Source organism: Fukomys damarensis, unplaced genomic scaffold, assembly GCF_012274545.1.
Source record: "Fukomys damarensis isolate Sample0158 unplaced genomic scaffold, DMR_v1.0_HiC HiC_scaffold_25, whole genome shotgun sequence".
Taxonomy (NCBI): Eukaryota; Metazoa; Chordata; class Mammalia; order Rodentia; family Bathyergidae; genus Fukomys; species Fukomys damarensis.
Genome location: NW_022900937.1, coordinates 28,883,986 through 28,898,167, shown reverse-complemented (window position 1 = coordinate 28,898,167; position 14,182 = coordinate 28,883,986). Strand labels below are relative to the sequence as shown.

The following is a 14,182-nucleotide window of genomic DNA, read 5'->3' as shown; positions in this document are numbered from 1 at the left end:
TCAGCTGCCTTAAATCCTGTTTCCAAAGAAGTTAAGCTATGAGGAAACGACAGTCTCAGAAATACTCAGAAATCACTGAGATCATCAAAAACTAACTTATTCTTTGCATAGTTGGAACATGGAAAAAAGCTTAAAAGAAGAAACAGTGGAGATGCTTGCTTATCTGTGAGGAGTTTGGGCCCAGCAATCAAAGTGTGTATTCTAGAGCTTCAACGCGACAGGGGAGACGGCTGTTTTTTCCCTGGCTTCCACTGGTTCCTAATATTTTCAGTTCACAGATCTACATTATTCAAAGTGAGATACCAGCCTCACTGGCCTGGCCGGCTCCAACAATCGGAAGAAGAAACCGAACCAGGTTGAGAACTTGAAAAATGAGGCTGCATTAAGAAGGCTCCTGCTGCTGGAGAGCTCACCTGCCTCAGGACCAGGAGTTCTGGACTGGGCCGAGTGAAGTCTCGCCCTAGGGACAGGAGCACAACACCTGCCTCTGCACTTGCTGAGCACACACACACACACACACACACACACACACACACACACACACCCTTTTCCTAAGCATGCACAAGCATTTTACACTGCAGCCTGCGTTTGCCGTATTCTGAGGCTGCTTCTTAGCTGGGCCCTGAGTGGTCTCCCGAGCCTAGATGTAGGATAAAGTCCTGGCACTCTGTTGAGAATATACTGAAGACAGCAGTGGCTCTTTCACTGCGGCTTCGCAGAAACATCTAGACACAAGCCATAGTGCTGTCTTTAGGGAGCACCTGTTTGCAGTGTAAGCCAAATTCAATAGCCACAACCTTTCCCTAAGAAACAAGCGTTTCATTTCCTCTAGCAACAAGTATTTAAGCTCTGCACACGTTCGTGGGGGACTCAGAGGGTTCAAAACGAAGTCCATCCTCCCTACAGTACTAACAGTAGACCATTAAAGTTCCCAGGTACAGAAGTCAAGGTTCAGTGAAGCCTGCAGTGGTCAGGGAGGATTTTGAGGAGGACAGAGGGAGCAGCAGGGAAGCATAGAAAAGACACGACATTGTGTCTCCCCACGGCATCTACTGAGATACCACAAGGAAGGCCAGCCCACATGCCCAGCACACCGTGAAGCTGACTGCCACAGGTGAAGGATTTTGTGAATGGTCCCAGTTGCTTTGAAGAAAAAAGTCATAAATGTATGTGGTGTAAGACACGACTAGTACACAGGTGTGTGTTCAAACAAATAAAGGAAACTTTATGCATGCACTCAGTTACTAACCTCCAAACAGGGCTGACCTCTAATTATTGTTAGTAGAGAAACTTTTCAGTGTTTTGTTTTGCCACACTGGGCACTGAACCCAGGATTTCCACATGAAGCTACATCCACCAGCCATTTGTCCAGGCTGGGCATGAACTTGCAACCCCCCTGCCTCAGCCTCCCAGAGTGCTGGGATGACTGGTGTGCACCGTGCCTTACCTGTCTCCCGGGCCAGGCAGCTTTGAGGATGGCCTCTGTCCGGAAGAACACCAGGAGCCTGCTGTCCTCCTCTGTCAGGCGGAAGGACTGCTCCAAGAGCTGCAGTGCGCGGACTCGGGGCTGCACAGGGAGGGCATCGTCTTCACAGAAGGGCCGCAGCCACTCCAGCAGGTCCTCTGGAGCCACCAGCTGCTCCCTGTGGAAGGACATGGAGGGGACAGAGAAAGGCTTACAGTCTGTTCTAGCATTCAAGTGACCTAAATACCTGTTTGCTGGATGACTTTATTTTTGCCCCGTTGAGTGGAAAAGGTTAGGTTTTTACAGCAACCACCACAGGCATCTAACAAATGTGTACAATAATGTGATTTTTCAATAGTACCCTATTAAAATGAGTTACATTAACCAGGTAAAAATAACAAACATTAACCAGTATGTCTTTAGCTAATTAATAAATAGGAGGGCCTACTTCTCTATTTATCCTACTAATAATGCTGGTACCATTCCAGAAATTTGATGCATTCAGTTACTTGTTCGCAATAACTATGCAAAGCAGCCACCATAATTGCATTTCCAGGCTCAGGGAAGAGAGCGCCTGCCCACAAGCGCCTCCAGGTGGTGATGCCCTATGACCCAAAGCCCTCACTCAAGGGCTTGTGAGTGCAGTCTGAAGAGACTCAAAGAGGGGGCGCTGTGCACAACTCCCCAGCAGCACCAGCCTCTCCTGTGATGGGCAGGAACTCACTGGAGACACTGCCTCACTCTGTGGCGGGTTATCTTCAGGAAAGGCCTTCCCACACATGCCCAGCCTACTAACGCGCTTGCTCACCCTGGTTTGGTGGTGACCACATCATTACAAGGCTGTAGGCAATAAATCACCCAGCCCAAGTCCCAGACTAACTCACCAGAAACCAAATTCCTGTGCTAACAAGGATACATTTTTCAAACTCTTCTGAAAAGAATAAAATTCTACAACACCCTTGAATATGTTTCTTTGCATGTATTGGGGCATGTACTTGTCAAGGGCTATTTTATGGCCATGTACATTAAAAAATAATTCATTGTATTTAGGAATAAAGGAAATTATAAAATGTAGACATTAGCTGAAACACACAAATTTACAAAGACATTTGTTAGGTTCTCAACATTTATCAGAAATTGGAAGGAATGGTGTACAAGAAACAGAAGGCACAGGTGTCTCCGGATGTGTGCTACTTGCAAGTGAACAATGTGGGGCACTGGAAAGGCCTAACTGCGGCTCCTGACTCCGTCCTTTCCCAGCAACTCTGGGCAAGCTCAGGACTGTCATGGGCCCTACTTCCTAGGTAAGCAGGCGGAGGCCAGGGAGTGGATACAATGCACCAGGCGCAGTGTGAGACACACAGGGACACACATTGGACAGCAACCATCGCTGCCAGAATTGTCCCCATCAGAGCTACCATTACCAGCATCAGCAATCACTACAGTTTGTGCTTGATGACAGAGATTTAAAAATTACATGGTCTCTGCCTTCAAAGAGCTAATAAAATGGAACAGAAAGACTTCAATAGGGACCATTATCCAAGCTGCTGCTGTAACATATACTTGAACAACTGAGGAAGAGGCATGGAGCGACAGTGGGATCATCAAGGATAAGCCTGACATACAGACACAGAAAGGAGGAAAATGGAATCCAGACAGGAAGAACGGGAGCTGAGCCTGACTGCTGGGCACCGACACGGCGAGCCAGAGCGGGCCTGGTCCCCTCAGGATCCACACCTCCTGACAGTGTCTCGTGTCCCTAGTGTCCCACCCACCCGACCCCTCCGTGAGTGCACAGGGATCTCCGCTGCACAGCCCCTGGCGTCACTGTTACTCTGATCTCCGTACCACGCGACACCCACCAGCTGCCACACCAGGAAGCCCCATGCTGAGGTCCTCCCCTTGTGAGCTGGGCCACCCTCTCGATGACCTCCCTGCCGACACGGGAGCTCATCCAACTTCTCCATCCTGGGGCCTGTGAACATGTGCTACTCGGGTGTCAATGTCAGTTTTGCTTTCTGGATTCATAACAACAGACAGAAATCAGACCTCTGCAGGAGTGTTTCTTTCATGAGGGGAAACAACTTTCGAGTGACACTTTGGCCAAGAAGTCACATGCCGGTTCTGAGCCTTGGTTTCCTTATTTGTTAAGAGAGATGGGTAACAGAACCTTCCTTGAGGGGCTATTCAGAGTTAAACAGAAACATAAAATAGGAAACGTGATGCATGGAATACTACAAGGTCTGGCACATAACCACGCACTGCAGTTGTGGCTGAGGACATCTGTGGTTGTCTTCTACAGAATCGCAACCGGGGTTTTCTGAGAAACCGTCATGATCTAGTCCTGGAAGAACGTGCCCTTTTGTCAGCAGTGCACACTGACCAAGTACGACTCTGGAGGAGAGGAGTTTAAAGGCCAGCAGTCCATGCCAGTTTCACATAACGACGATGAATTCTAGACCACCTTCCCAATGCCATGGGGGTGGCAGGAGCAGGACGCACTGGGAAGGAAGGAAGTGGAGTCATGAAGACCAAACAGAAGTTAGGAGCACTCCAAACCTGCCTGGAGTGTGATATGCGAAAGCTTCCTATGTGCTCTGAGTCCTACCGCATCATCCTAAGTCTTTCTCCGGCACCTGCAGAGCAGGAAGCAGTGGCGGACAGGTTCACCTCCCAGTCCGCGCTCACACCGGAAGCAGTGGAGCTGATACCAGAACTTGTACGACCTGCCAGTTTCCACTCAGCGCCCTGAACCAAACTGAGGCATAGTCTAGAATTAAAATGATTCAGAAGCCGAGGAGACACGAAAGATTATTCTACATTCCAAGTTATTAAATTGAGCCAGACTATTACGTTTGAACTTAATGTGCAGTTAATAACATTTGACATTTTGGAGAACTGTTTTAATTTTAGGGTGGCGGTTCAAGCACATAATAGAATTATGAGAACTCATTCCTCAGACAGAGCATCCTGTCCGAGATGAGCACCACCGTGTACCATCGGCACACGGCGCCCAGCAGGGAGCCTGTGCAGAAAGGAAAGGCGGCGGGTAACCAGCGCAGCCACCCCAGCCCTCGGCTACCAGGCAGGCTTTGCTTCTGTTGCAGTTTTGATGCTGGTGGTTCAGCAAGTGCACAGAGAAACACAGCGAGCAAGAACTCATGAAATGGTCACTGGTGGATCAAGGGGAAGAGTACAGAGGTTTATCTTTTCTTTTTTCTTTTTTTAATTCTTGCAACTTTTCTGTGGGCTTGGAAGTTTTCCAGATAAATAGGTGGGCAAAAAATAACAACTATGACTTTTTTATTGAGACACTGGAATTTGAACCCAGGGCAGTCCCAGCTCACAATTATGACTGCAAGGAAAGAGGACCAGGAGATGGAAGGAGAGGAAGGGGAAGGGAATGTAAAAACACCGAGATGCGTTACACACATGCACTAACTCCCCACACTGAGGGTGATCGTTATGCAGTGCAAACCTGCACCAATGAAATAAAAATTCAAGGAAAGAGTAATGTAAAAAACCCAAATGAAAAGAAGGAATGTGATTCCACTTCTAGAGTCTCTTACAAAGGCAAGATTTAATGAGTTTAGGAATAAAAACAGAGTATTTCTCATAAGCACATTTACTTCATTGTAAGAGTTACACAAACGGTTAATCTGAGTTATAAAAGTAGGTAAAGGGCAAATCACCAGTTACCTAAAAATACATGGGCAGCTGTTTCTACTTTTTCCCCTAGAACAGGGAAGTGGGCAGGCATTATACTACAGTGTAATGGGCTGCATAATTTTAAAAAATTAATTTATAAGGGAAAAATCTCTCTCTCTCTCTCTCTCACACACACACACACACACACACACACACACACACACACACACAGAGTTTGGCCTAAAGGAGAGGAGTCAGCTAGAATATATTAGTACCTCTCTTAGTGGAAAATAACAGCACAAATATGTTAGCTTAAATGATGACTTTGAGACTGGGGGCTTCTCCCTGTTATGCACTGCGGCAGGGAGGATATTCGCATACAAAGGAAAGAAGGGAAGTCAACCAAAGGCAGCTATGGAGTCAAAGCAAAAAGACACATTTTAAGAACATAAACAAGCTATGCCTGGTGTGGGTGGTTCACACCTATAATTCTATTTGGAAGGCTGAGGCAGGAGGATCAACTGCAAGTCTGAGGCCAGCTGAGACCCTAGATACCTAGACCCTGCCACAAAAAACAACACAAAAAGAACAAACTGTTAGTTGAAAGAGTTATCCAATTCTGCATGGCACATACACCAAAAAGCACTTCAGAAATCAATATTCAATAATCAAAATACCAATCACGGTTCTTACGGAGAGGGAAGGAAGGGAAAGATTGCATTCAAATGTCAGAAACACAGAGCTCTGAGATGCCTTGCAAACCCAGTGTTGTGGAGTCTGAACACCCGAAGGGACGCGTGGTCGCTCCATCCAGTCTTTCCTGCCAAAATCAGCTGCCAACCAGGCTCCGAGATCGGCTTACACACATATGCCCGTTTCGCAGTGAAGTATTTCACACACACACACACACACACACACACAGAATAAGGGTTTTTCCAGCTCCTCTTTAAAGCCTGGATGATAGGAAGAGTGGCAGAAGCAGGCATGGACAAAGGCCCCCTCTGGACAGGGGCAGCTGTGCCAGGAGCCCCGTCTACCTGACCATTCCATAGCTGTGGGCCCCTGGCAGGAAGGCCTGGTGCTCCAGCTGCATGATCCAGGGAGAGAGGAAGGGAGAGCCCTGTAACCCTAACCTGAACCCTAGCATTCTATGCAGGTCACCTCTACACATAGCGTCTTCCCTCCCCATGTGGAGCTTGGGCGGGGTGAACACTTTGTAGGGCAGTAGTGGTGAACCTATGGCACAAGTGCTGCAGTGGGCTGTTTGTTATCACTGAAAGCTCTGAAAGGCTCCCACTGCTGTCCTAAGAGAATTATCTTCTGTTTAGGAGCAACGAGGAAAAACTCAGGGCGACTGATGAGGAAGTCAGATTTACTGACACATGAATGCATACTGTGAATAACACAGCAGTAACAGTCCTAGGCAGGCAGTGATTTTGGCATGTACACCATTCCAGCGCCAAAGCCTAGCTTGTGAGGCAGGTGTCCCACAGAGTGTGCCACTCGATGTCACGTGTCATGGTGACCCAGCGGGAGCAGGGCCTGGGGTGAATGAGGACCTTGTGGACGCACAGTGGCTCCAGGATGCTGCCCTATGACCTTGGCCTTCAGGAAGGCGACAGAACCCACAGGGGGATCCAGGGAGATGGCTGCATTGAGGAGGACAGGAAGGGCAGGAGGAATCCCGATCAGTGTGCTCAGGAGGACGCTGCTCTCCTCCCACCCTCCTCCTTCTCTCTTCTCTTCTCTCTTTCTTCCTTCCTGAGCTATGAAAAGTAACAAGACATCCCTAGGGAATATTCACGCATTCCACGAGGTTCAAGTACCCTGACACCATTTGAGATCTGAAAGGCTTCAGGTGATCCAGCCACTAATGCGTTCAACAGAAACTTAAACACGTGCACCACAAGCACAAATACTCGATCACTCTAAAGGAAATCTTTTTTCTTTTTGGAGTACAGCGTGGAGGAATTCCTTGTTAGTCAGCTGTTGCTGCCAGCGGAGGGGATTTGATTCCACACACCATCGGGGCTCGGGCTCAGGGTCATCCCTGTGAGATTTTAGAGGTGTATGCAGAAGGCTGAAAGCAGGGGGAAAGCCAAGGCAGGAGGGGCAGGGCCAGAGATGGGACCCGGGATGGCTGAGACCTACACAGTCAGAGCCGCTGTCACCAAGATCCCGGGCCCCTCACAGTGAAGCCATGAGACGCACCAGGGTGCCCTCCATGGGACTCATGTCACAGGCACCATGGGGGCGGGGGGGACATCGGGGCAGGCCCAGCTGGGGACCCTGCACAGGCCCGTCACCTGTCTGAGCTTTGCTGTGATCTGAAGAAGGGAGGCGCCAGTTTCTGTGTGATCCTGCTGTCTCGAGGGCTCCCACTGAGCTGCGCTTCTCCTGGCCCCTGCACAAAGGGACCGCTGGGCACCAGGGATTCTTGGTTATTTCTTAAACAGATATCGTTAGCATTTTATCAATTCTGGGCTTAGCAGATACACTGTTTTAGGATATTATGATTTTAACGGTATTTTTCTTATGCAAACTACAAATTTAGATACTATCAAAACAGATGTTAGAGACACATCAGCAAAGGGGAAAATACCCCGAGTCACGGAATAAATTTAATATGCACGTGGCTCCACACTAAGTGCAGACGGCACCGGAGGTCTGACATGAGTCACACCCACAATGCCAGCCGCTTGTGAGGCAGAAACGCGGTTACAACGGGAAGAAGCCGTTGGTCCCAGTGACTGGCTCCACCGGCAGCGGCCGGCCTGAGTGTTGGGTTTTGTGATTTAAAATTAGCACAGGTGAAAGTGAAAGCTTTTCTTCTGTGGGCAGAGGCTGCAGTTACAAGGCAACTGGCACCCATGCCAAGACAAAAGTGAAAGGAGAAGATGCTGGGAAACGGCACCCGCCATGTAAAGAGCTGCAGAGCCAGGCACAGGGTGGCAGGCAGGCACCACCACACTCACCTTACTCCACACCAGGCTTCTAGAGCCGACCCAGGGTGGTGTCTGCGTGAGCGGGAGCCAAGGGTGGGTGCATGCGTGCATGTGTGTGACAGCTGACACTGTTCACAGGTGCAGGTTACAGACACCCAGAGGGGTGGCAGGTGGCAGGGCTGGGCTTGGGCGTGTTGTACTGAGGAGGAAGAGGAGGCTGACAGTGAGCAGTGGGTGACCAGGGTGCTGCTGGGAGGGGCGGGACCCCCGTGTCACTCGAGGTCCCCAATGGAGACCTGGACACAGACACTGACTGCAGGTGACCATGCAGGTCACTGGAGAGGGAACCCCAGAGACAGCAGCAGGCCCATCTGTGCAACCGGAACAAGCTGTGCCCCACTGCACTTCTTTCTTTCATTGGCCAATTGCTATTCATTCTCTCCTTTTTTCTAGCACTGGAGATGGAAGCCTGGGCCTCGCTCACAGTAGGCGAATGTCCCGCCACTGAGCCACATCCGGCCCTCAGTGAAGTTTTCTCCAAAGACACCTTTGTGATTTTGTCTCTGGGATAAACAGTAAGATTTTGTTCTGCCTCGAATGTGTTCCTCCTCGAAGCATGTTAGGCTCCAACTCAAGTTAAGAGTCTTTGGAGAAAGGTGTGATCAGAGGGTACAACGAATGTTTGCATTTGTGAAAAATTAATTTTTAATCTCCCCTGCTTCAAACACACTCATCCCATTGTCCTCGCCACTTCCTGCAGGAGCTCTGGAGTCCTCTTTCCTGAGCGTCTTTACCAGGTGTAATAAAAAAATACAATAAATGAAAAAAAATATAATGAATGCTACTGCTGAGACCATCTACGGGAAAAGCAGGCTCATAAAGACACAACACTGTCCTCATCCACCTTAGTTATCAGATCTGGCACATGAGACTTCCGGCTCTTCCCAAAGTCACAATGATCAGGAAAGGAAGACATTTTGAGTCAATTCAGGACATGGAGGCAGCCACGACAGCAAAACCAGACACACAAGGATGCATGGCTGGAAACTCACCATGCACATTCCAGAGGTCCCAGTGGACAGGGCTGAGGCACTCACTGGGTGCTGACTCTGGAAGCATCCAGCCTACCAGAACTTTCGTCTCCAAGGAAACTGGCCGCCCCCACTCCAGCTGACTGGTTCACTGGGCCTGGGAAGGCAGCAGCTGATGCAGCCTCCAGGAGGGACTGAGGGTGGCCCAGGCCACACTGTCCCCCGCCTCTACCACCTGCTGCTCCTATAGCTGCTCAGACTGGGAGCCACCACCCCGCTCTGTCTGCAGTCTTTGCCAGCAACAGGTCTGTGCCACCCCTGTGTACCTGCCTGACTCACTGAGGCTTCCTGTGCAGTACTTCCCCTCCAGCACTGTTACCGTGACTACAGGCAAGCTTGTCTCCTCAGGAGACTGGAGCTCTAGGGGCCGAAGGACATTTCCTACCCACTGGTGATGTGTCCCGACTTTACCCACACCACGGTGCCCAGAAAGCACACAGAACAATCCAACTCCTCTTTAGGGGATGGGACTGAATTAGCCACTGCCATAGCTTCCTATCCAAAGAGGCGGGTGCCAAAAGGTTTGGGTGACTGCCGTGTAAGAGCAGAGGAAACGGTCCTGGCTGCAGCGCTCCTCCCTGTTCACCACAGCAGTGTCCCAACCGGCTTCTGCCCCTCAACCCTGACACCTAGGGCAGCAGGGCAAATACCACAGAGGCCTCGGGACTAAGGCTGGGCAGGATCTGGGCTCCACTCCCAGGGCAGGACGCTGGGTGGGCAGCGCTCCCTCAGCTATCTGTCCTCTGAAACAGCAACAGCACCATGGCCTCAGCAGTAACCATGGGCACTGGGTCCACAGAGAAGTGGGAAGCACTTCCAGTACACGAGGTGGGAGATGAGCGTCCAGAGGTTTCGGGAAACCACACAGAAACACACACTCCCGCACAGTGACCAGAGGGTAACACGGACACACACACAAATAACGCATTTCTTGATGAAACCATGGGGCGTTTCCCCAATCAGGTTTCCACTACGATGAGATCATCTTTTCAATTAAAGAAAAAGAAGATTGGGTAGAACTTAGAGGGTTGCCATGGGTGTGAGATGGAGATGGCTGTGAACCTGGAGGAACCAGAAACCACTAGTCGTTGCCTGCGTTACTCTTCTCGATGCCCGTGTACCTGACTGAAGGATTATTTATAAAGTGGCATCACAGACCTTTTAATTTCAGAAGCTCTGAGCCCTCAAACGAGGTTGACTGAATTTCTACAAAGGTTTTTTTGTTTTTTATTTTTTTGGTGTTTTGGGATAGGGCTATGCAGCCCTGGCTGGCCTTGAACTTTTGATCCTCCTGCCTCAGCCTCTTGAGTGCCATCACAGCCATCACAGCCAGCTTCAATAAAGACTTAAAAAAAAAAAAGCTATCCTCCAGAAACTTCCAAGCTAATGAAGTTAACTCATATATGAGGATCTTTTCTAAAAACTCAAAGCAGTTTTCTCTCTGGCACTTCCTGCCCCAAAGGACACAAGAAGACACAGTGCTGTCCAGGTCACAGGCCCAGCATGGCACTGGAGGTGTGGGCTCCAGACACGCAGCCGCCTCACCCCGCAGAAGGCCCTCAGCCCTTCCTCCCACACACTGCCCACCGTGCCACTTAGCCTGGAAGCCTGGAGACCTGGTCCGAGAGAGGCACCCACAGCCTCCTTACCCCGCATCCACACTGGCACGCACGGCTGTGACCACGCCCTCCAGGACCTGGAGCGGGTCCCTCGTCCCTCCTAGGTCAGCACTGCCACCACTGTGAAGAGAAAGGGGGACACCCAAGTCAGAGGACCTCGGAAGCACGCTGTGCACCCACACCGCAGATGAACCAGCTGAAGTCTGGCGCAGTCGACGCTGCCTGCTCGCATCCGTGTGTGCAGTGTGTGTCTACAAAGTACCAAGCTGGGAGGAGGTGACAAGATTTGGAAGGGAAGCCTCGCCCACCCCCCGTCAGGGCCCACAGTCTTTCCTGTCAAGAATGGCACAGCCTGGCTGCACGCTGTCACCGAGACACTCCCTAAGTGTTAACTACGCGAGCCATTAAGCATCAAATATGGCACATCCTAAAAGCGCAAGCTGAACTCTATTAAAAACTCATTTATCTGTGACCTCCTAGGTACCAGGCCCAAGTCCCCACAGCCCAGGGAACCAGCACAGTCATTACACCCACTTCTCGCGGACTCCAGAAATGCAGAGTGGAGTTCAAGTGCATAATTTAAACCACTGCTGAGTTGGCTCCCTCCACGCCTCTGTCCCTTGGTGCCTTCTGAACCTCATGGAGGGTAAATGCCAGAGCCACTGTCAAAAGCAGTTCCCTTTCTTCTGAGAAAGAGGCAGCTGAGCTCCCCAGCACACTCTCCGCCTTTCTTAGATTCTGTCCCCTTCTGTGGAGATCAGAACCCCACCTCTGCTGGGAGCGGGTGTGGGGTGGGAAAGAAAAACTATCAGCTATGCCAAAAGTTTACAAATGTGAAAATACTACTGGTATTTATTATTGTAATTATCAATGAAAATATCCAATTTTAAGGAAATGAATCAAAACCATCAAAACACTAATGTTTGCTTTTGCAAACTTCATCTAGGGCCTGATTTTAAAAAACATAAAAATAGGTACAAACTACGAGGCACAAAGTGTGACAGCAAATACCCGTCGTCACTTGCAACAGCGGCAGAATAATCGGATCAAGCTATTAACGGAGCAAGGCTTTCTTAATTTGGCACTGTTATTTCTCAAAAACCCAGTCATATTTTATGTCTGTCCTCTATAAAATTACCAGCACCCTCAGAGTATTATGGTGAAAACTATGAAGTGAGGGTAACTAAGCTGAGAAAGGCCCATTTGATTTCAGTTCAGCTGCAGGAAACTGACACACATTTAATCACAAAGTTCCTCAAGAGCAACACAGAATGATAAAGAATCTTAAAGGAGAATAAATTAAACACAATGGCATCTCTGAGCCTTGCTGCATTATTCACAGAAAGCACTGAGGCCTTATTACTTGTCCAGCCTCACGTCCTCCCTGTCCTGATCCCCAAGATGCTCCTGGCAAAGGCAGCACACGGTCCAAAGGATCTCAGTGTCAAGGTCCTGTGGCTCGCTGTGGGTGAAGCACGCCAGAGACCCGAACAGCTTGCTGCCTGCCTCCCAGGGCCAGGAACCTCTCCTGGGAGCTCCAGAGGGACCTTCAGCACCGTCTCCCCCCACTCCCCGGAAGGAGCTGCAAAAGGCAAGAGAGGACACGCACCTAGCTCCTGGTACCCACTTCCTGCAGTGTGTCCGCCCGCATTCCCCACCAAGGCCTCCTGGAGGAGGGAGAGAGGTCCAACCGGAAGTGCATCTGCTCCTTCAACGGGGCCGTAATACTGAGGGTGGGGCATTCTCCAGGCTCTCCATCTTTCAGGTATTTTAAGACATTAAGTCTTTAAGAATCCTAAAAATAACCTCACACTCCTATCAAGTACTTGAAAATGTCAAATGCTTTTCCATCCATGACCACAGTTGAGTTTCATGACAACCGCGAGGTCAACACTAATATGGGCAAACATTACCCCAGGTTTTCCCTCAGTGGTTACCCAAGAGCTTACCTCAACACAGAAATTATTTTCACAATTGCACTTTGCACAACATCCTTGGGGCACATGTCCTGGGGGCCGACCGCCACCTCAAGCAGCTGCCGAATCGTGCCCAGCGGCTGGCCCTCCAAACACATGGTCACAGTGAGGTTGCGAAGCGGTCCCTTTTCCGATCGGGACCGGTCGTACAGGTCACTGTATCTCTGCAGTGCTTCCTGAAAGACACAGGAGCCAAGGTCTGACTCAAGGGCAGAACAACTGCATCAGTGTGCACGCGGTGAGATGCGTTAGGTCACCAAACACACAAACGACAGCCCCTACGGCACATCCACGGCCATGGCTGGGTTACCAAGACACAGGTGCCAGCTCCAGGCCTGGTGCAAATCCTCACTTTCCTGTGTATTAGCAGAGGTGGTCTCTGTGACCTGGGGTTTACACGTCTGGGCAATGTGGCTGAAGACAGGAGGGGCTCGTGGGCAGGAGGCACTGTGAACACGCGAGTCCTCTGGCACCATGCCAGGTGGCCAGCACTGGAGGGTAGGGGGCATCCACTGTCCAGTTACTCTTGGACCACAGCCATACCATACCGTATCTGCCCCCACATAAGGTATAAGCCAGAAAACAAAGCCCACGAATGAGTATTCAGGATGCTCATAATGTAAGCCCTACCCTAAAAATACCAGTTAAGGTCGCCAGCCAGATGGATGCATTTAGGACATCTGCTGCAACACACAACACACTGAATTATAACATTAATACAGAATTGAATATAAACAAATATTACTGACATTAATACTTAAAACGATAAATTACGATTTTGTATTTGCAAATACCCAGGGACATCCCGGAGGACTGAACAGATGAACTTGAGACTCATTGCCAAGTGGCCAATGGGAGCACGGACACAGCGCACCAGTAACGCGCGCCCTTGGTAATGAATGGGCGTGGCCATGTCTCATGCTAATCCTCCGAACTCCACACGTCCTGTGCAGTAACGACGTACACATGGACCACAAGTGCAGACAACCAAATATGGTCTCAAAATGACAGCAGCACTTTCCAGGTTCCTCACCATTTCTCTTGTAATCCTGAATAGGTTTGTTTTTCAAAACAACTGTGTGAAAAAAAAAAAATCTGAACATTAGCTGGATTTTTGATGTCCTCACAATTTCTATTTTAAAAGTACCTCTGAGTGAGACTCAGTAATAGCCAGGACCCATGCCTATACGAGGAGGAGGGAGGAGCAAAGGTCTTCCACTCAGACTGTACCAACTTCATGGGAATTCAAGTGTTCTTGACCACCGTACAATTAGGGGGCCAAAAGCAAAGGCTGCCTGGGGTGACTGCCAGTGTCTGTTATGGAAAGGGCCTCCGGGCAGCAGCATGGTCCCCTCACACTCCTCGGATCCGCACACACCGTGCCAGTCAGAGCAGGACAATGTGTCCCAAGGAGAATAATGATAATCCTCCTGATTGG

At 49.8% G+C, this 14,182-nt stretch overlaps 1 protein-coding gene across 3 annotated transcripts in view; it reads right to left on the bottom strand.

Moving 5' to 3' along the window:
* Nbas (NBAS subunit of NRZ tethering complex) overlaps positions 1-14,182 on the bottom strand; it is a 234,933-nt gene that overhangs the window by 25,359 nt on the left and 195,392 nt on the right. For all 3 annotated transcript variants that reach the window (XM_033756036.1, XM_033756035.1, XM_010629031.3), the window contains exons 46-48: positions 12,718-12,920; positions 10,799-10,888; positions 1,448-1,643 (exon numbers count right to left, since the gene is read on the bottom strand). In XM_033756036.1, coding sequence (XP_033611927.1) covers positions 1,448-1,643; positions 10,799-10,888; positions 12,718-12,920 — 489 coding nt within the window. The remainder of the gene's footprint in view (positions 1-1,447; positions 1,644-10,798; positions 10,889-12,717; positions 12,921-14,182) is intronic.